Source organism: Rhinolophus ferrumequinum, chromosome 28 (assembly GCF_004115265.2).
Source record: "Rhinolophus ferrumequinum isolate MPI-CBG mRhiFer1 chromosome 28, mRhiFer1_v1.p, whole genome shotgun sequence".
NCBI lineage: Eukaryota > Metazoa > Chordata > Mammalia > Chiroptera > Rhinolophidae > Rhinolophus > Rhinolophus ferrumequinum.
The window spans coordinates 6322521-6343671 of record NC_046311.1 but is presented as its reverse complement, the minus strand read 5'-3'; the positions used below and the strand labels follow the sequence as shown (position 1 = coordinate 6343671).

Here is a 21151-nt window from a genome sequence, read left to right as displayed (position 1 = left end):
GACCCCTTGGGCTGCCGTGTGGCTGGACCAGAAGGAGAGGGAGCGGTTGCAGGAAGCGGGGCGGGTGTATGACCCAGTGAGGAGGAATGGCAGGGTGGGGTCTCAGAGGTCCTGGGTAGTGGTGGGAAATACGTGTTGCTTTAAGATGTCCTTCCCTGCCATGTGTATGACTTACAGCTTGTGAAGGTGTCTAAAGAACTGAAGGAAAAGAGTCATGGGCAGCCGATGGGAAGTTCATGATTCTCCAGTTTCTGTAGCTCGCTCGCTAGGAGGGGCCCTATGGTGGGCCTTAGCTCATGGCTTCCTTCGTGCTGCCCCGACAATCCTCCCTGAGGCCAGTGGAGCCACGAGCGTCTTCTCTCCCACCTCTGCCACTGCATGAGCCCCCATATCTCTTTGGTGGCACTAAGACATCTTTTCACGGAAAAAAAAGTCAGACGTCTTGGGCTGTCATTCATTTAGGGGTCTGAGGTCACAGCTCAGACGTTGGGGGGAAGGCAGAAGTGCAGAATTCTGAAAGGGACAAGATCAGAGGCCACTGGAGAAGGGTAAGGGTGGAGATGAGTAATTGGGCGAAAACTACGGATTTTATCTCAGCATTTGGGATAACTACGAATGAGAACAGTCTGGAATCTGCAATCTGGTCTATTTCTTATTCTGATGGTACAGTACTCCCTCCTTATCCACAGGGAATACGTTCCAAGACCCCCTGTGGATACCTGAAACCATGGGTAATATCAAACCCTACATATACTATGTTTTCCGATACAGACCTGTGTATTCCAATACACCTATGATCAAGTTTCATTCATAAATTAGGCGCAGTAAGATACTAAACAATAACAATCAAACAGGAAAATCCGTCATATACTGTAATTAACGTGACATGAATGTGCTTTCTCTTTCTCTCAAAATATTGTATTGCGCTATGTTTCCCCGTATAATAATGTGGAATCATACCATGCTTACATGAGGAGAGGAAGTGAGGTGATGACACAGGTATCGTGACGTAGTGTTAGGCTACTATAAAGGCTGACCACATGCATGGATCTTGAGAATATGATGCTAGGCGAAATAAGTCAGACAGAAAAAGCAGAGAACCGCATGATTTCACTGATACGTGGTATATAAACCGAAAACAACAAAAGAACAAGACAAACAAATGAGAAACAAAAACTCATAGACACAGACAATAGTTTAGTGGTTACCAGAGGGTAAGGGGGGTGGGGGGTGGGAGATGAGGGTAAAGGGGATCAAATATATGGTGATGGAAGGAGAACTGACTCTGGGTGGTGAACACGCAATGGGATTTATAGATGATGTATTACAGAATTGTACACCTGAAATCTATGTAATTTCACTAACAATTGTCACCCCAATAAATTAAAAAAAAAAAAAAAAAGGCTGACTTGAACACAAGTACCACCATACTGCAACACTTGATCTAATAACCGAGATGGTGACTAAGCGACTAACAGGCGGGTAGTATTTATCGCGTAGCGATGCTGGACGAAGAGATAATTCATGTCTCAGGTGCGATGGCGTGGGAAGATGTGAGATTTCATCACATTACTCAGAAGGGTATGCCATTTAAATCTCGTGAATGGTTTATTTCTAGAATTGTCCACGGAATATTTTCAGGCCGCCAGAGGCCACAGATAACTGAAACCAGGGATAAGAGGGGACTGTGGTATATGGGCCAGAAAGAGCATAGCATGAGAGTGCGTAAAAGAGGACATTTGAGCACACAGACCCAGTGGTCAGAAGCACCAGCAGACACCCAGCCTACATCGATTGTCCGAAGCCAGTTACTAGTAGTGATTCCCTACTATTTTCTCCTGCTGCCACCTGACTTGGACCACTTTACTACATATGAGCCCTTACATCTGTGTATTGAAAGAAGAGAAAAAGAGAGATGAAGCTCCATGTGATTTTGCTTCTTGTTGCCAGCTCTATTAAAAGATTACAGAAGAATATAATAGGATCAAAGGGGATGGAAACGCTTGGCTAAAAAGTTTCATTTTTATCTACCATATTTCACCTTGCCGTTGATCACCATTGAATTTACTGCCGCAGAGACCTCAGAGAGCCTACTTTATAGGTGAGAAACTGAGATTTCAAAAGAGTTTAATTTTTCCCAATCCATTCAATTAGTAAGTGGCAGAGCCTGGCCTCGAACCCAGTGTGCCTGAGTCATAATTTACGTCGTGCTTGTGTTCCCCGCAATATGTCATCACATTGTGCCTCAGTAGCATTCATTTCCGCCTTCCTCTTAAGTACACACACAGAGAATACTATGTGGTCAAATGAAAGGGACATTTGATTTTGATAGAGAACATCTAAATTGTTCTCTTTGCTTTCTCTCCTTTCTCACCCTTCTGAACAAGCAGAGAATAATCTTGCCTACTTCACAGATTTACTCTAAGTACTAAAGGAATAACGTAGGGGAAAGTGCCTTCTCAGCTGAGAGGTTCTGTAGCAATGTCATGAATGTGCTTATAATCCCACACGTTTCACAGAGCTGGCCAAAGTTATTTGTTACTCTCTCACATACCTACCAGTTGTGATAACACTGAATGGATTTAAGTACTCTTTTGATTTCATATTATTGAGGAAACGCCAAGAAATCCGAAATGTTTCAGGACTAAGTGATAGGACATTTAGCGAGAAAAAAATGCTTCATGAGCTGCAGATTTTGGGATTGTCTACCTGGAAATTTCAACATAACCAACAGAAAAGTTAAAAAAAAAATGTATAAGAAAGTTCCAGAACATGGATTCCAAAGAAAACAACCTCCTTTCTATGGAAACCATGAAAAAAGAACATGTGTAATAGAAAACAAAAGCACGTTATCCTATTTCTGCAAAACGAGGAGACAAGTTTCTAAGGGGATACAAGTGGAAAGGAAAAGTTCAGCACCATGGTTGATGCCATTCTAACTCAGCAAAAATATTTTTCAAAACTGCAGATAAGATGAATTCACTTTCAGACAAAAAAAAGGGGGGGGGGGAGTTCACTCCCAGCAAACCCTTACTAGAAGAAATACTGAAAGGTGATTTTTTTTTTTAGGCAGCAGAAAAGAAAACTTGATGGAAGCTTATAGAAGCAGTAAGGAGTGAAGAGTAATTAAAAGGGTAAATAAATGTATGATTGAATCTAAATTAACATTGAATTTATCACAATAAATATAAATTTTATCCTGACTTTTAAGATTAATAGTTGGAATTAAAATATGGTAGATTCTATTATACTATGTTAAATCAGTGGTACATATTGTAATCGCTAAGGGAATTAATGAAACAAGTATAAAAGAACATATAAGTACCAAGTTAATAGAGGAGAAAATAAGGAACAATGATGGAAAAAACCCCAATCGAAGAGAAGATAAGAAAGAAAATAGTTTATGCAATAGTTAAGATGAACAGAGGGCAAATAATAAAATGATAACATTAAACCTGCATATGTCCTTAGTTGCATCAAATGTAAATTGATAAAGTCTCCAATTAAAAGAAAAGAATGTCAGACTGAATAAAATATAATATCCAATTTTATGGTGCTTCCCAGAGATAATACCTACTGAAAAATTATAGAAAGGTTGAAAGTAAAGCGATGCAAAAAGATATATATTGCAAATACTATCCAAAAGAAATCCAGCATAGCTATGTTAATACAGACAAAGGAGCTGATAAGAGAAAATACTTTAGTAGAAATAGAGATACCTTCTAACACTAAAAATCCCAGTTAGAACAATATAACGACTCTAAATCGGTATTCAGTGAATAACATAGCTTTAAAATAAAGAACTGACAACATTATAAGGAGAAATAGATAAATCCAAAATCACCTGTGGGGACTTTTAACATACCCCTTTCAGTAACTCACAGAATAAGGAGACGTAGTATCAAGTACGAATATAGAAAATTTGGCCAATATGGGTAACAAACCTGATCTGATTGGCGTATGTGGAACACTGAACTCAATAACATTCTTTTAAGCTGTGGGTAACATTTATGAAATTCCATCACATGCTGAGCCAGTGATCTAAATACCATCTCATTTTGTTTGTAAACGAACAAAAACATTAAAACCAAAGAAAATGGGAAGAAAGATAAAAATTAGCAGCAGAAATTAATGAAAGAGAAAACAATTAGAAAATAGAGAGTTTCTGGAAAAGACTGAAGATGATATGCTTTTCTTGAGATTGATTAAGTAAAAAAAACCCACGATCTGCCAGAAATAAAAATACAGCACTATCACCAGAGATTCTTAAATATAATGGAGGGATTTAAAGACAACTTTATGCCAACAAATTTTAAAACATAGATTTAAATGCACAATTATAGAAACGGACAATTACCAAACTGACAAGAGAAGAAATAGAAAATCTGAAGAGTTGGATTTTTTATTACACAATTTTAATATGTGTTCAAATAATTTAGATTTGTGATACTATAAATTGGGTTTAAAATCTTCTAAGAAAGAAAACTATAGGCTCAGATGGCTTCATGAGAAAATTTTACTATAAATTTAAGGAAGAAATATTTCCAATCTTCAAAAATCTTCCACAGTGGGGGGAAAAAAAGGTGTCATAACCTTATACCTAAGTCTGACAAAGACATTACAAGAAAGAAAAATTACAGGCCAATCTCTCTAAATCCTGAACAACTGAATCCAGAATTACATAAAAAGATTACATATTGTACTCAAATTAATTTGATTCCAGGAATGTAAAGTTGATATAATTTTTTTTAAAAATCAGCCAGTGTTGAATAAAATGATGCCTGAGATTTGTTTCAAAATAATTTTGTGAGAGGTAGAGAGTTTGTGGGAGCATAAATGAAACAAAAATGACTGTGAAATGATAATTGTTGTAGGTGGGTGAAAAATACATTTGTGTGTATTCAAAGTTTTCCAGAAAAGGAAGAAACACATTCATGTAATTTACCACATTAACAGAGTAAAGGAGAAAATCATGTATTTATTTCCATAGATGCTGAAAAGTCACTTGAAATAATGTAACATAATTTAAGATTAAAAAAACTCTTAGCAAGTGGTAATAGAAGAAATCTTTCTTAATCTGATAAAGGGTACTTTCAAAAGCCTTAATGGGGAAATATTGAAAGCTTTCCTTCTGATATTGGGGACAGCTGAAGGATTGCCACTTTCACCAGTTTGATTTAATATTTAGAGTCTAGTTAGTGCAGTGAGCCAGGATTTTTCATTCTCACCTCTGCTGACATTTTGGAACAGATAACTTTCTTGTTGTGGGTGTCTGTCTGGTGTATTGTAGAATGTTTGGTAGCATCCTTTGCCTCTACCCAATAGATATCAGAAGATGCCAGTAACATTTCACCCCTAGTTGAAATAAATGCTTTAAGCTTGGGAGGGAGAAAATAAAACTGTTGCTATTTGCAGAAGATAAGGTTGAATGTGTAGAAAATCCTGAAGGATATCATAGAAGGAAAAACATTAATCTCAACTCTTACATCATAGCATATTCCAAAATTAACTTGCAAGACCTAAAAGTAAAACTTAGATTATAAACATTGCAGGAAAAAAAAAATCATTGTCACATTGAGTTAGGCAAAGATTTCTTAGAGGGAAGAAAAACTAGCCAAAGCATAAAAGAAAAAAATAGATACATTTGACTTTATCAAATAAAAAACTTTGGTGCTTCAAAGTACATGTAAGCCGACAACTTGGAGAAGAATTTATATCTCTTACAGGATTGCAGTTTGACTACATAAACAACCCTTTGAACCCAGTTTTAAAAATGAGCCAAAGATTTGAACACTTTATTAAGAAGGTATGAAGTGGCTCAAAAGCACAGCAGAAGGTTCTCAACACCGTTCGTTATCAGGGAAATGACTGAAATTTAAAAAGCCTGACAATACTAAGGGTTAGTCAGCATGTGGATCACCTGGAGCTCTCAAACCCTGCTGGTGGATGTGTGGCTTGGTGCAGAGGCTTTGGGAAGCAGGTTGCCAGCATCTCATAATAACCTACCATAATATTAACCTTCCCATGACATACGGAAATTGTTCTCCTAGGTATTGACCCCAAAGAAAAAAGGTGTACACAGACGATTATAACAGCTTCATTCAGAATAGCCCTAAACTGGAAATAAGTCAAATGCTTTTGAACAAGTGAGGGGATAAACAAATTTTGGGCTATCCACTGCTGTGTGGTACGCTGGAATATAAGTCAGTGGCAAAAAGGAACGAATTATTAGTGCAAATAACAATGTGGACGACTCTCAAAAAGCATTATGCTAAGTGAAAAAAAGCCAGACAGAAATGTTAGATGCTGTATGAATCAATTATTATGAAATTCCAGAAAAGACAACACTACAGAGCCGAAAAGCAGATAGGTAAGTGCCAGAGGCTACGGGTGGGGCGAGGGATTTCTTTCCTGCAAAGGACATGAAGGGGAATTTTACAGTGATAATAAGGTTCCATATCGTTATCATAGTGGTTTTACAGTACTCCATACATTTGTCAAAATTCATTGACTTGTAAAATTATAATTGGTAAAAATGTTTCCTCTGTAAGTTACACCATGAAGATAATTTTAAAGAGAGAGAGATGGAAGAATATTTATATAGTGATATGGAAAGATTTCCAAGATACAATGGTAAATGAAAAACACACGGTGCAGAAAATGTACAAATGTAAATGTAGAATAATATGCTACCTTTGGTGGGAAACATTAGTATAATGTGTATCACAAAATGTCTACAAATTTTCCCACCACCCCTCTTTCCAAATTTTCTCTTTTCTCTTTCACTGATATTTCCTTTTCCATTTCTGTCTCCATGTCTTTTTTCTCACCACCCCCCCTTTCCCTTCAATTAGGTCCTTCTTATTCACTCTCTTCCAGTTAGCTGACGTGACCTTGAAACCACAATCTACTCTTTTGGCTGTTTCTCCCACCTTGAACTCTCTGAGTCTTCAGCACCAACGAGAACTCCCATCTGATCACGCCCTTGCATAACGATTTTCCATGGTGCTTCTACAGCTTACAAGATTCTTTTCCAGATTCCTTAAAGTGGGCTACAGACGCCAGAAGAAACAGCTACAAAGTGGGTGTTGTAGCTTCGTGCCCATTCTGACTTTCCACCTAGCTAGTGCTTCCGTCACAGAAAATCACTCTGCTCTTCCTCAGGAATTACGAGCCTTAAGATCTCATCATGTTGCCAATACATCTACTTAGCCTTTTTTGTCACCTGCCTCCTTTCTTAGTCTGGCAGACTTACGCAAACTGAATGAACCAGATAAAATGTCACCTCTTCTCTGAAAATTCATTGTTTCCCCCTCTTCTGTGGTTTACTGCTATTTGGAAATATTTGCCTTTATGAAAATTAACATATGGTTATTATTTTCCGAAGAGGCAAGCATTCTAAGAGAAAGAAGACACAAAAGTTACCCAGAAGACCTCTGGTCACAGATGTGCTTCTCCGTTTAGGTATCTTTAAGTAAATGTTGCAACACAAAATGTTACACACAAATGGAATCCTTCTGTTGCAACTCTCTTGCCTATTTTTTTCACTCATTATTATGTCACAGGTATCTTCTAATGTCAACAGAAGGTGATCTATGTACCATTTTTAATGATTGCATAGTATTCTGTTTATGTATCATTTCCTTAACTAGTTTCCTGTGGATGTGTATCGAAGTCGTTTCCAGCTACCCACATTATTTGGTAAATAATGTGCATTTCACGGCGCTTTGGAAAATGTCTTGACAAATGTTCCTGATGGCATTGGATGATAATTATCTGTGTGCCCATCTTTCCTGCCAGACTGTTATTAGTTCCCTGAGGGCAAAAACCATTATTTCTCTTGGAAGCTCCAGAACCTTGCAGAGTGTCAGTAGGAGCTTAATCTATATTGCTGAAAGAAAGGCCTAAATGAATGGATGTTTATATAGTTGGATACACACGTGTATCATCACACACGTCTTCAGTTCTTACTCAGTTTTTCGTTGGCCTTGAGCCTGATATCTCTTGGGCCTTGTACACTCCTCCATGTGTTTCTAACCTCTTTTCCCAGATGTCATTGCCACGGACATCAATTCGATAGGTAACTTTAAGGATGAGAATATTGCCAAACCATGACTGTCCCATAGATTTTGGTGGCCTCTGGAACATGTTTTATAAATCACAGAGGAAAAAACAGAGATCTCTGACTGTCTTTGCCCCAACCTCAGCAGAGATGAGTTATTGAATCTGAAATTGTCAGTTGCATAGCACCTGTGTTGCAAGGCTGTTGTCTGTTAGGGGTCCTTTGGAGCACCATTCGCTGCTACCACTGAATAATCTGATAAATTTAATTCACCGATCTGACTGTAAAATTGTCTTAAGCCCCAGAGAGGAATAGAGGAAAATCAACTAGACATGGCTCAAGTGCTGCTTCTATCTTCACGAGAGCCCACGGTTTTCTTCACTTGCTTCCTCAGGCTGCTCAAAACAGCCTGTTAGTTTTGTGGTGTGTTACACTATCGCAGACCATCCACCGGACTCTCCAAAGGAAAGATATTGTCACCATCTATATGCCAGGGCAGTGTGTGGCTTACTGACTAATGTCCTGCGTTGTACTGGGAATATTAGCCAACGGGAGCTGACTGGCCCAAGCAATGACAGTGTTCAGTTGTGTTGAAAATTTACAAGAGCTTAAGCTTGTTTTTATTTCTTGCTGGGCTGGGAGCACTTAGTATGGTTGTTCAGTATGCTGTAAATGAACATAGTTCAACAAGCACAAAGCGAGGCATAGGGAATTATAGAAGTGAAAATCGGCTACTGATTGGGGACAAATTCATCAAGCCTCTTCATGTGTCAGCCAGCTTTCTCATCTTCCCTCTCTGGGAATGCCACTGTGGCTTGCTTTGGGAAGAGTCAGAAGGGATTGGGAGCAAACCATACCGTGGGAAAGGTGGCCTGCCTTGAACTTCAGCTGTGGTCAGCCAGCTCACTGTGTATCTCTTTTCTCCGACAATGTGCTCATTTAGTAAGTTCGCAAATCATTTGTCTGACGTGCAGAGCACCCCATCCCATACTCACTGTCTTCAGAAATGTGTGTAACTCATCTCAGGTAGAAAATGGTGAGGCTGGAGCTTGAACTCTGGAAATAATGGCTCTAAAAGCTATTCTCTGTGCCCGTTGTCCATACTGTCGCTGATGAAACAAGAATACTATGTACCATAATGTCAATTATTTTTCTGAAGCACGATCTTGGGCATGTGTTTCTTGTGCTGAAAAACTGTCATTGACTCTCTATTTCTTAAAGTAGTGGTTCTCAATGGTTCTCTTTTCTGGGTCACATATACCACATATTCCCAGGACAGCTCTCTCTTTTACTCATTTCTCTCCAAGCCAGAAAACACACCCGAATGCATGTCATTCAAGGTAAAATTATTATAGGGGTGACTTTAAACACACACACACACACACACACACACAGCAGTTCCCCCCTTTTCCATGGAGGATATGTTCCAAGATCCCCAGTGGATGCCTGAAACCACGGAGAGTACCAAACCCTACATATGCTATGTTTTTATCACGTAACTATGATAAAGCTTAATTTATAAATTAGGCACAGTAAGAGATGAACAACAGTAATAAAATAGAACAATTATACTAACATACTGTAATACAAGTTAGGTGAATGTGGTCTCTCTCCCTCTCTTTTAAAATGTCTTATTGTACTATATTTACCTTTTCACTTCAAGGAAGCACTTTCTGGCCTCTCTTTGGCGTGTCCGAATGGCCAGCATCACTACTCCTGTGCTTTGGGGCCACTGGGAAGTAAAGTCAGGGGGACTTGACCACCAGCCCTGCGCTACCGTGACAGTCGATCTAATAACCAAGACAACTACTCAGCGATTAACAGGCAGGGAGTGTATAAAGTATGAAAATGCTGGGGAAAGGGGTGATTCATGTCCCAGGCAGGATGGAGTGGGCTGGCATGGGATTTCATCACCCTACTCAGAATGGCACACGATTGAAAGCTTATGAATTGTTTATTTCTGGCATTTTCCATTGAATGTGTTTGGACCTTGGCTGACCATGTGTATCTGAACTGTGGAAAATGAAATTGCCGATAATGGGGGACTACTATATGTATATATAATATATGAGTGTGTGTGTGTGTGTGTGTGTGTAGGTATTTACACTTTTATTATTAGAGTAACTGATAATACTTCAATAGACCTCATTATTGGTCACAGAATACCAGTAAGATGGTGACATCATAGCTGAAAGTTGATGTACAAAATAAAACCCCAGTCCCTAAAAATGCCATAAGGAGGGATCTTACTACCAGTTGGGCGTCCGCCTACTTTTCTAACTTCATGTGCCACCATCTTCAGTCCGTTGCTTCGGCCATTCATTGCTTTTTTTACTTCCTGAAAGCACCTCCCTGTTCTTGGCATAGATCTTTTTCTTTGCTTGGAAGACCCTTTGTCACCTTCCCTCTCTGGGTAGATGATACTTATTCTGCAAGACCCAGACCAAATAACATGACATCTCTGGAAATGTCCTTCCCTCTCTCAGCCAAATCGCCTTTTGCTGCTTTGTGTACACCTCTCTTAGATCACTCGTCTTTATTTGAGTGCATGTTTGTCATGATGGACAAATGCTTCAGCCTCTGACAGAACAAGAACTGTAATTTATTCCGCTGTTTCTACTCAGTGTCTCCTGCAGTTCCTGGAATATGCTAAGACATCTGCGTAAGGAAAACCATAGCTGAATATTATCCCCAATATATGAATAAGCTACAAGGGGCTGAAGTGACCTGCTTTAACATAGTCAGTAAAAAAATACACTGATCTATGCTTCTTAAACCTCGATCTCAATGGCTATCCACAGACAGAGTATTTTTTTTTGTCTTAATAGTAATGTAATTTAGTCATTTGATTTAAAAATGTATTTCTTTGTATCTTCTATAACTTGTTCTTTAGATCTCTGAGAGTTGTTCAGTTTTGTCTTTCTTCGCACAGAATTAGAGACATTGTTTCTTTAAAAAGACTACTGTTTAAGGGAAGAAAAAGCCATCTTTGACTCATAGTGATTTGAATGGTATGGAAAGAAATGACTAGTTTAACCTTTATGCTGCTTAAATGACTGGGGTATTTATACTTGGCAAATACTTAGTTCTTGTCATTGGAGTGGGTTTAGGAGTGATGAGGAATTGGATGAGGATACAAAAGGAAAAGAGAGTGAGAAGAAAACACACACACACACAAACACACACACACACACTCACACTCACACACAGTTAAACAAGAGGTTAGAGCCGACATGGTGAGTAGCTGGTATGATGTCATATCCCCCTACCACTTCCCCAAGTGTATGGCGGACAAACATCACTAATCAATCAAAACATATTTTCCACCTGAGCCTAGAGATGGTCTCAGAATAGATCTCAACGCTATGGTACTCCAGATGTCTTCTATCTACAAAGGAAGAAAGACAGACTCTTTTTCTCCCACCGATGCATTCTCCATTAGCTTAATACTAATACGATTCCATTAATCACTCCCTGTGTTTGGGCAGAGACTGTTTTCCTGGATCCATTTGAAAGCATTATTGCCCCAAGATTCAGCTTGTAGGTACTGCACTTGTTTTGTCAGATGTCTCTCAAGGATTGGAGTCAGTGTCTTACACTCATCAATTCCCAAGACACACGGTGCACGTGACTCCTACTTCCACTGAGGAATGGCAGGGGATGTTCCTACCCACAGATGTGAGAATTGACCAGGGAGGGAACTCACATGTACAGAATGGCAAGCAACATGCCCCGTGCTTTCTGTTTACATCGTTTTGTTTTTTTATACCAACCACACGAGATCAATATTACTGCCCCCACTTTAGAGAGGATAAAATAGCCTCAGAGAAATTAAGTCATTTGTCTAAGTGTCACCACTGATCGTGATGAAGACGAGAGTCAGTGTCATATCTGTGACATCCAGTGTCCTGTGATTAGACTCTGGAGAGGTCATTGTTTTGTTTTTTTTCAGTGGCCTTGCTAAAAATCTGCTTTTTAGCTTCTTTTCCTGCATCTCAGTGCTTATGCTTTTCGTAACAGCCTTCAGCTTTAACTTTGTACGTTCTCAAGTCTTGCAGACCATAAAGGCAGGTGGAAAATGGGTAAATGTGTATCATATATGTACTTCTCCAGGTGGCCCCGGGAAATGATCTGGATGGAGACAAAAAGCACATTTAGGTTGAATTTTCCTTTGTCTTTTTTCCACAGGGCAGCGTCCTTACCAGATGATCACCGCCCGCGTTCACCCAGGAGAGAGCAATGCCAGCTGGGTGATGAAGGGGACCCTGGAGTTCTTGGTCAGCAGTGACCCTGTGGCAAGGCTCTTGAGGGAAAACTTCATTTTCAAAATCATCCCCATGCTCAACCCAGATGGTGTCATCAATGGCAAGTACGTCGGGCGCCTGGCCCAACCTAACCCACATTTATGTTACCATAGTAACACGTTGTTGTTTTGCCCAGCGGGCACGATTGGAGAGGCCGTGGTACTCTGGCAGGAAAAACATTCTCCTCCGCTTTTGTTACTTGGTACAAATAACAGTGGACTTTTCATACACATTGATGTCAGTCTTGTAGTTTTTTAAACAGAAAGGTACAGGTTCATAGGCGATTAATACCAGAGGGGTTCTTAGAAATAATCTACTTCAACACTCTCCTTTTAAAAAGGAGAGAATTGGTGTCCAGGGTAATCACATGATTTGTCCAGGTCATGTGGTAGGTTAATGCAAAATCAGGGCTCAAACTGTGATTTCCTCAGAGTTAAGACCAACGCTTTTATTCGCCTCTTAATGTTTACCATAGAGAAATCTTTATGCTCATTTCTATTTTTATGGAATTTTGGATACAGATACAAAAAGGGTGGTACCTTATCTAAATGGCATGGTTGAAGTGGTTGAAAAATGGCTGTGTAATGGTTGAAAGTGAAAGCACTGGAAAAATGGCTGGAAGAGAGAAGGTTGGGGTAGTACTTCTTCTCACCCAGCCCCTACCTGCCTTCAGAAGGTACAATGGGAGGATGAATTCCAGTGTCTGATGAGGTCTGATGGGAAGGGAAGGGCTCAGCATTTTCAGAGTTTGTGAGCTAAGGCCCCGCTGTCAGGGCTGGTTCCCAAGGTCTCAGGGCCAGTGGATGGGGTAGCAGGATTAGCATGTACAAATACCTCTTTCAGACTTCATGTAAAGATGATTCTTCTTTTTACTGTAGAAATGGACAAAATACAAAATACACAAAAATTGAAGGGAAAAATAATTTCAAACGCTAAAAATGAAAAAGGACCTACAGTTTATAATATCAGTAGTAAAGAAGCTACAAGTTTAGAAAATTGAGAAAATAGAGCAACATTAAAAAGGTTAATCAGAAGAGGTAAGACTTATAAAGAAATACAAACAAGAAAACGAAGTATCAGAGAGATAACATTCAAATGACTTTAAATCATGAAGAGAATATTTTAAGAAAGAAAAAATAGTAATTAATTTTTAAGAAAAAACCTAAATAAATGTTAAACAGCTTAGAATTGACTAGCTTCAAAGGCTAAGCACAGAATAGAATAGTGATAAGTTAATAAGATTAAAAACAGAAAAGTAATATATAAAGAAATCAGGATAAATTCCAAATTGTAAACTCTATTAAACTATGCCAAAATGCAACCAAGTGAAAGCTCTAGACTACAAATAAAATTTCAATAGAAAGAAAGAAGAGACGGAAGGCATTCAAGCATTCTGAACAAGTTTCCTGGTTTTGTAGCTCCCAGACTCCATTGGTTTTGGTGGAGGTGTTTTTGTGGGCCGCAAGCAGGGGCCTTCCTCTTTGTCTTGCTGACTCGTCTTTGAGTACATGTGAGGAGTAGGAGGCCAAGTCATTCCGTGGGGAACATCAATCACACCTCTGGCAGCAGTTAGACTTCTTAGATGTTAGGCTGGACAAAGCCCTGAAGCAGTGTCCTTTCCTGGTCCAACAGAACTCAGCTGGCTCCTGCCATGTGCTCCTCTAGCTCCCAAGAACAGCTCTAGCATCAAGGAATGGCTCCTCCCTGCTGCAGGGGCCAAATAGTTTACTGGCACGCTTGCTAAGTGGCTGGAAAACAGCTAAGCAAGGGATCTCGAGGGACGTGAACCATTTCAACATTTTCTCATGAGAGTTGGCTCTTTTCTGAGGTTTCTCCTTCCCTGAAATTGTCTAGGGGCTGGTAGAGCAAGGAAAGAGCCCTGGGTTTAAAGAGTCATCATGCTGGTTTGGAATTCTGGCTCTTCCTCTGACCTACACAGTTTTCTCTTCTGTTGAAAGAGGAAGATAATCTCCCTGCCGAGCTGTCTGGAGAAAGGTCTCATAAGCCCCAGGCAGTATTCATGCTCAGAGATAAGCTTCGTCCTTTCTTCCACTTCAGATGCTCGCCCCTCCAACTCAGGGTCTGGATGCAGGTCTTAGGTCGAAAGGTTAATGCGGCCTCAGTCACTGAACGTCCTCCTGGCCTGGACACACATCGTTTTCAGCTCACAGCTGGTTGCTTTCGACTCCCTAAAGGCAGGCCAGCTTCTTCTCATTGACACTGCCATTCATCATCATTACCATTATTTATTAGGACTAAAATGACTCTTTTTACGTATGTGGCATCTGTCATCATAGAGGGTCAAGACACGCTGGAGATCATTTGGGTCACCCAAACAATTTTGGCTGAAAAAGAAATCATAACGATATTCTACTGAAAGGAAAAGTTGCAGGTCGTGGGTCCTTGAGGCGGCCATGCATCTGTAACATTTCACAAGGCAAGAGTGTAAAAGTCTCGGCTCATGCTCATGAACTCTGCTTAGAAACCGCCGGAGGAATGGTTTTCTCTAACTTCCCCGTGCACTCTTTCTGTGATTAACCTTCTCCTTCAGGGTGTGCCCATTTCATGGTGCATAGGTAGGTACATTTGTGTTTCTCCATGTTTTGATTTTTTGCCCTGTGAGCGTCACACGTTTGAGGCCGTGTTACCTTGGGGTACCCCATGGATAAGATAGAATCTTCCGTTTTCATGCCTTAACTTCCTCATGTGAAGTCCTCTCCATGTGTGATTCAGTTTACCTAATCGTTGCTTCTGTGATATGGTTTCTGATAGTCAGACCTTCCTTGATGTGCTCTGGACTCATTCCTGTTTTCAGGCTTCTTAAAGTTCTCAGAACTGCCTTGTGTGGGGTCTGGCCAGCAAGGTGGCAATCGGCACACAGATTATGGAGCCTCAACTTTAAAGGGCCCCTTAACCTACTAGACTGCACCCTTCTTTCACAAGTCATAATGGGCTGCCATGGAATTTGCAAAAATGTGTGAAAGCAGAGTCATTTCCTTTTGTCGTGATGGTAAATGGAACCTCTGAGGATGGCTGGGAGGTTCTAAAAATCGTGGCCAGGGACACAAAGCCAGGATTTTCTAGCAAAAATATAGTGAGTCTTGCCAAGTCAAAGATCTCTTAGCAACACATCTGTAGTGGGAAAACGAAATGCATAGATGGTTTCCAAAAGAAACAGCCTACCATCTTGCTAGCCTGGTCGTTTGTATTCAAGTGGGCTGAGTTCTTAGTCATCCAGGAGAAACATGGCAGTGGTCCCTTGACTCAGAATTTTTTCCAGTATGGGATGAATTTGAACAGGGAGTCAACAAACTGGGTAAGAGCAGAAGTGATAATGGTGGCTCGATAAGAGTGGGGATTGGGGAGAAAGCGGATGATTCCAGAACTGCCTAAAAGGTAGACATGGCACATAAGTGAGGGAGAGGAAGAAATCGAGCATGAGTCCCAAGTTTTCAGCTTTGGTTGTTGTAGTGACTAAATAATTTTTATAACAGCAACACAGAGCCCAGCATTTTATTCACAGGAGAATCAGAGTATATTAATTCTTAGTCTGTATATACAACTCTACACACTTGATTACCTTCTCCCCAGGCCATTATGGAACAGAAACAACAGTGAAGAGTAAAGGACATACGGTAAGTCAACACACCAAGTATTAAGAAGTAATAGCTGAAAGCTCTAGGGGAAGCAAATAAAACTATAAAAATCAGATTAAAAAAAAAAAAAGACCTTGACAATTTTAATTATTTGGAACCATTTAAAGTTAGTGCCAATAGTCTTTTGCTCCACTGTGGGTTGTGAAAGCTTTATTGTACTCCATGAGATCACGCATGGACTTTATCTAAAAAAAATTTATTCATCACCTTTTATGGGACAAGAAGGACGCTCGTCCTTTTACGTATATTTTCTTACCCAATAGTAACTATGGCCCCCAAAATGTATGTCATCTTCTATCCAATTTCTAGATAAGAAAATGAACACACAGAGGGGCAGTCTTGGATACAGTTTTAACAGTTGATGATACAAAGCCAGGACCAAAACTTCTGTCTATCCTACACTACTTTTCTTAGTGACTGAAGGGTATTAAAATACAAAAACATTGAAATGTTCTAGCTGGGAGGGTTTGTGTATATTATTTACCCACAATCCTCCAGATGATAAGGAAACTGTGACTAACGAGGTAAAATGAGTTATCCAAGATCAGAAAGCTAGTTCAAGACAGAAATAGCATGAGACATTATCTAGGTGATGAAAGTACTCAAAGTATATATATATACACACACACACACACACACACACGCATACGCATGCATGCACACCCATGCTCTAGGCTATATGGCTAGCTTGTGACAGAGCTGGGATTTGAACCCAGTTGTCTGACTCCAAAGCTCATATTCATTTTCGTCTGTCTGCTCTCCCCAACCTTGGATGGAGATACCAAAAGAGCCCAGCTCCACCAGCAGATGGTCTCTGAAATTAATCCTGTTGATCTGACCTTCATGTTCTCCATGCCTAGAATGAACCACAGCACAGGTGTACCAGCTCTTTCCGATTTGGGCCCAGGATGAGTGAAGGGGTTCATCCTGGGTCCTCCATGGAATCTGAATTCCTGGCTTGACCTCAATACTCTACCTTGTCCTGTCAGCTTTCTCCGTTGGAGAATACATCCGTTCCCATTGTAGCCAGCGTTTGAGTAAACAGCACTCAGATGATTTTTTTGTCTGGGGCTCCCATCCCACTTTCTGTTTTATAGTATATTTTTACTCAACTATTCAGGATTGCAAAGGGCTTCCGAGTTAAGCTCACTTCGCCTTTGGGCTGGACCATGCCTCATCCCTGTTTTGATATGTTCAGGGCTTCCTCCTGAGGTGACCTCAGCGTTCACTTTTTAATGGATTTGAAATCTTTTCAATCTAATAACATATAGCAGTTCTCAGACTTTTGGATTTCACACATCAGTGACATTAAAAAAAAATTGACCCTCATAAGCATGTAATTTTATATTTAAAAAAATTGCATGGGTCAGAATGGAAGCTGCTCTCTGAGCTCCCAAACACCAGACTGGTGAGAACCCGACATCCAGTCGCATAAGTAACCCGGGGTTTGTGCTGCTGGGTCTTTTCGTTCATACCTGCTGCCTGTGCAGACGTCCCTGTGGGAGGGGGGCAACGTAGTCATTGAGAAATTCTGGTCTAACCAGAGGGCGCCCCCTAGCGCATCAAGGATGCGGTGGCATCCGCCATGTGAAGGAGGCCAGAAGGGACCGCCCCTGAAGTGGCCACTTGAGAATGAGAACGGCTACGCCAATAATCAGTTTTCAATTTTCTTTGAGTAGTTATCGTCTATCATACCATTTATTCTTTAGTAAAGAATAAGCCTTTCTGTCTTTAAATCTCAGCTGCGCTGTTGAGATTTCAAGGAAGCGTCGGTGCCCAAGAGTGGGGGAGGGGATCGGTGGTAGCCATAGTTAGAGAAATTCCTAAGGGCTCAGTGAATCACAAGCACAATAGCTAATGTTTTAAGAGTCGTCCTGAGTGAAATTGGAACATTTGAGAAAAATAGCTTTATTGTTTCCTAGTTGTAAAAATGATGCATGATCGAGTCACGATAACAGATGTTTCAAAAGATGAGATTTGGTTCCCACAGGTGGTAGAAGTCTGACAGTTCAAAAAGCAGATGTGAAAGCAACCAAGAGATGAATAACTGCCGAGCTGGGTACCCCTTACAAGGAAGGGGAAGCAAAGGGAAGAGATGGAGTTACCTGAACTCAGGTGCTGAGGGCTCCTGAGGCCGCTGCTTGGAACTCTGAGGAGGGAACTGACGTGGCAGGGGCTTGGACGGGCCAGGGGGCACAGCGGACAGGGCGAAGGAGGGTAGAGTGGCCGGTACCCGAGTGGCAAGGGGACGCATGCTGCTGGCACCTGTGAGAGCATGTGGCAATGCTGGTGGCTGTGCCTCTTCCAACATGGCTTGAAACAATTGCCTGCTGCTGCTCTAGTCGCATTACCTGGAACTAGAAAACCAAAAGGGTGTCCTTTCCTTCCTCCTCCTGCTTTCCTATCTCCCTTTAGTGCGTCTTGTTGGCAGAGCCTACCAGGAAGCCAACTGGCCAGGGAGCCTGAGTGTAGTAATTTGCAGTTTTAGCTGCAGGGTGACAGCTGAGAGCTCTAGACAACTGGTGGCAAAGAAGCACAAAGCGTCCATTTACTGACTACCATCGGGCTTATTACTGTGTATACGTGACTTCTTTGCTTTCAGAAACTAGAATGGTTTTATTGTTTCCAATAGGGGTAAAAAAATGATACATCATTAGTGTAGAAAATTCCACTGTGGCAAAAAGCTTAAAGAAGAAATTTAAAAGGACCCAAATTCAGGGCTCCTGTAATGCATTTCCCCAAGGGGCATCATTCACATTCCAGTCTGGATAATTACAGGGCTCCTCTAGAATTGTGTAACACGGAGGCCTTCCCTGAGTCAGGCTGCCTGCAGATAAACACTGTCTGCAAGTTGGAGAGGATCCATTAACCGTGTATTTGTAAATTGACAGCTTCAGGAATATCATCTATTTCTTTAAATATATTTCTATATACGTACCTGTTTTAACTTTCATAAGATAATGTATTCTGTCGTATAGTTTGTTAACTAACAACATCTTCCTATGGCAAAGAATACACATTGCATTATTAGTTTTTAAAATAGCAATCCCATAATATTGTCGGGCCATAATTAATTGAAAGAGTTCTCCATTATAAACAATAGACAGGTGACTATTTTTGTTATTCTCTTGGTGGGTTTCTCTGATCATTTCCTTAGGATGAATTCTCAAAAGTAATTGGTTGAGTCCAATGTAAAGCATGTTTTATATTTGATACCTATTATGGCCAGATGACTCTATTTAGAAAATAGGTAAATGTGTATTCCTACCCTCAATGATGAAACTGCCTGGTTCCCAAACCCTTGCTAACACAGCACATTATCAATCTTTTAATTTTTTGTCAGTCTGATAGGATAAAAAGTATAATTTTAATATTTTATAACTATGGGGGTGAGGTGGAAAGCAAATATCGTACTCCTATTTTGCCAGTGAGAAAAGAAACTGAGGAAGAAATTAGGAGACATATGTAAGGTCGGCCACACATCACATGTTTCAGAGTCAGGACTCAAGCTGGTGGCCTCTCCACTTGGTTACGCAGCCACCGTATGTCAGAGTTTTCCAACAGTCATCCTGGAGCTTCACCTCTCAGATGCTTTGAACGCAGAACTCGGGCCATAGTAAGTGCCTAATATATGTTTGTTAAGTCTAACTCTGGGTGTACCTGACCTTTCTAAAGTCTCTTCAACTGTGGCCCTCCAGGTAGGTCATTGCAGACCAGAGCAAGGGCTCTAAACAGCGTTGAGGCACCTCTGTTAGAAATGAACTGCTGGATACACAGTCCGTTAAATGTTAGTACTTGAGGATCGGTGTACCACCAATCACGTTTTCCTACAGGGAAGGGAAAATTTGCATTCTCACCACGGAAGGCATGTATCACCCGTTGAAGCTGTGGGCTTCATCGTTACTTAGCGTTCTCTACCTCCTTCTTCTGCTTTTGGTCATCATTTGCTCTCTTTAAAGGATGACCAAGGACACGTCGCGGAGCCTGGTTTTATGTCTGGGCAGTCTCCAGCAGGCTAGGGTTTAATAAGATCGGGTCCTCTGGATCCTTGCATGCTGGAGAATGTGTGCCCTCAGGGCTCCTGCTGGGTCCTATGTGAAAGTGACAGGCTCTCCCCATGGAGGGGATTCCTGTTTGGCTTCTAAGCACTGGTGTTCTGAAAGCCTGTGAGGTGAGCTCGGCAGTGTGGCCTGCAAAGCAAGGGTAGTGGATCAGGGCGCCTTTGTAGTGGGGAGAAGGAAGGGCAGGAAAAATCAGGGGGGACCAGTAAGGCAGAGGGAGAGTAGCTGTCAGACGGTCAGCCTCCCAGTAGGATTCCCACACACACTCAGAAAGACACCCTGTCTCTGTCTCTGAAGGCTGAAATCTGAAAAGCCCATCAGGACAAAGCTCTGCGTGCTCTGTGGCCTCGGGGAAGCTGAGTGACTGAGTCTCTGGTGTCTGTAGAAATGATGGCGACGGTCGTGATGACGCGACAGGACCCCCATATGAGAATCATACTCTCAGCTCCGAGTTCTCCTTGCAGCAGGGCCGGGGGGATCCAGCCCTCCTGCTGGGGAATCGCCCTGTGAATGTCTGCCAGCCAACGACCCCATTTCTCAGCAATGAAAGCTTAGCTTGCACCAGGCACCTCTTCCTTCAACATAGAAATCAGCTGCTCTTCCTGGGAGTGGATATAGGAATTTAAACTTGCCGTCACGTACTTTTGAAATTTGGATCATTTTGCTCTTTTGTGCTGTTTGGAACAGACCCGAGTTATCAGCGGAGGGCTGTTTTTTGCTTTATTTCATTTTAGGAAAATTTTAAAAACAGTTTTGGACTTGGAGGAGAGGTTGGCTCTTTGGTAGAAGTGTCAGCCTGGGTCTGGTTCTGCCATGTTTGCACGGGAAAGGGTATTTAGTCTCCTTCTCTTTTCTTTACTTTCCTTATATTTGAATGGGGGGAGGGAATGTTATTTTGATCCAGAAGGGATAATTTGATCTGAGGATCTGTCATTTTTGTCCATTTACCTCCTGCCCTCCCTGGGAAAAAAGGACGAATGGATTGCTTACTTCATAACATATTCTAGGAATATATTAACTCCAAAGATACTTTTCGCAACTTTACAAAATGAAAGACAGGTACACACT

At 41.0% G+C, this 21151-nt stretch overlaps 1 protein-coding gene across 3 annotated transcripts in view; it reads left to right on the top strand.

Moving 5' to 3' along the window:
• Window positions 1–21151, top strand: part of AGBL1 (AGBL carboxypeptidase 1) — a 563788-nt gene that overhangs the window by 209496 nt on the left and 333141 nt on the right. For all 3 annotated transcript variants that reach the window (XM_033100349.1, XM_033100350.1, XM_033100347.1), the window contains one exon: window positions 12251–12431. In XM_033100349.1, the coding sequence (XP_032956240.1) occupies window positions 12251–12431 (181 nt within the window). The remainder of the gene's footprint in view (window positions 1–12250; window positions 12432–21151) is intronic.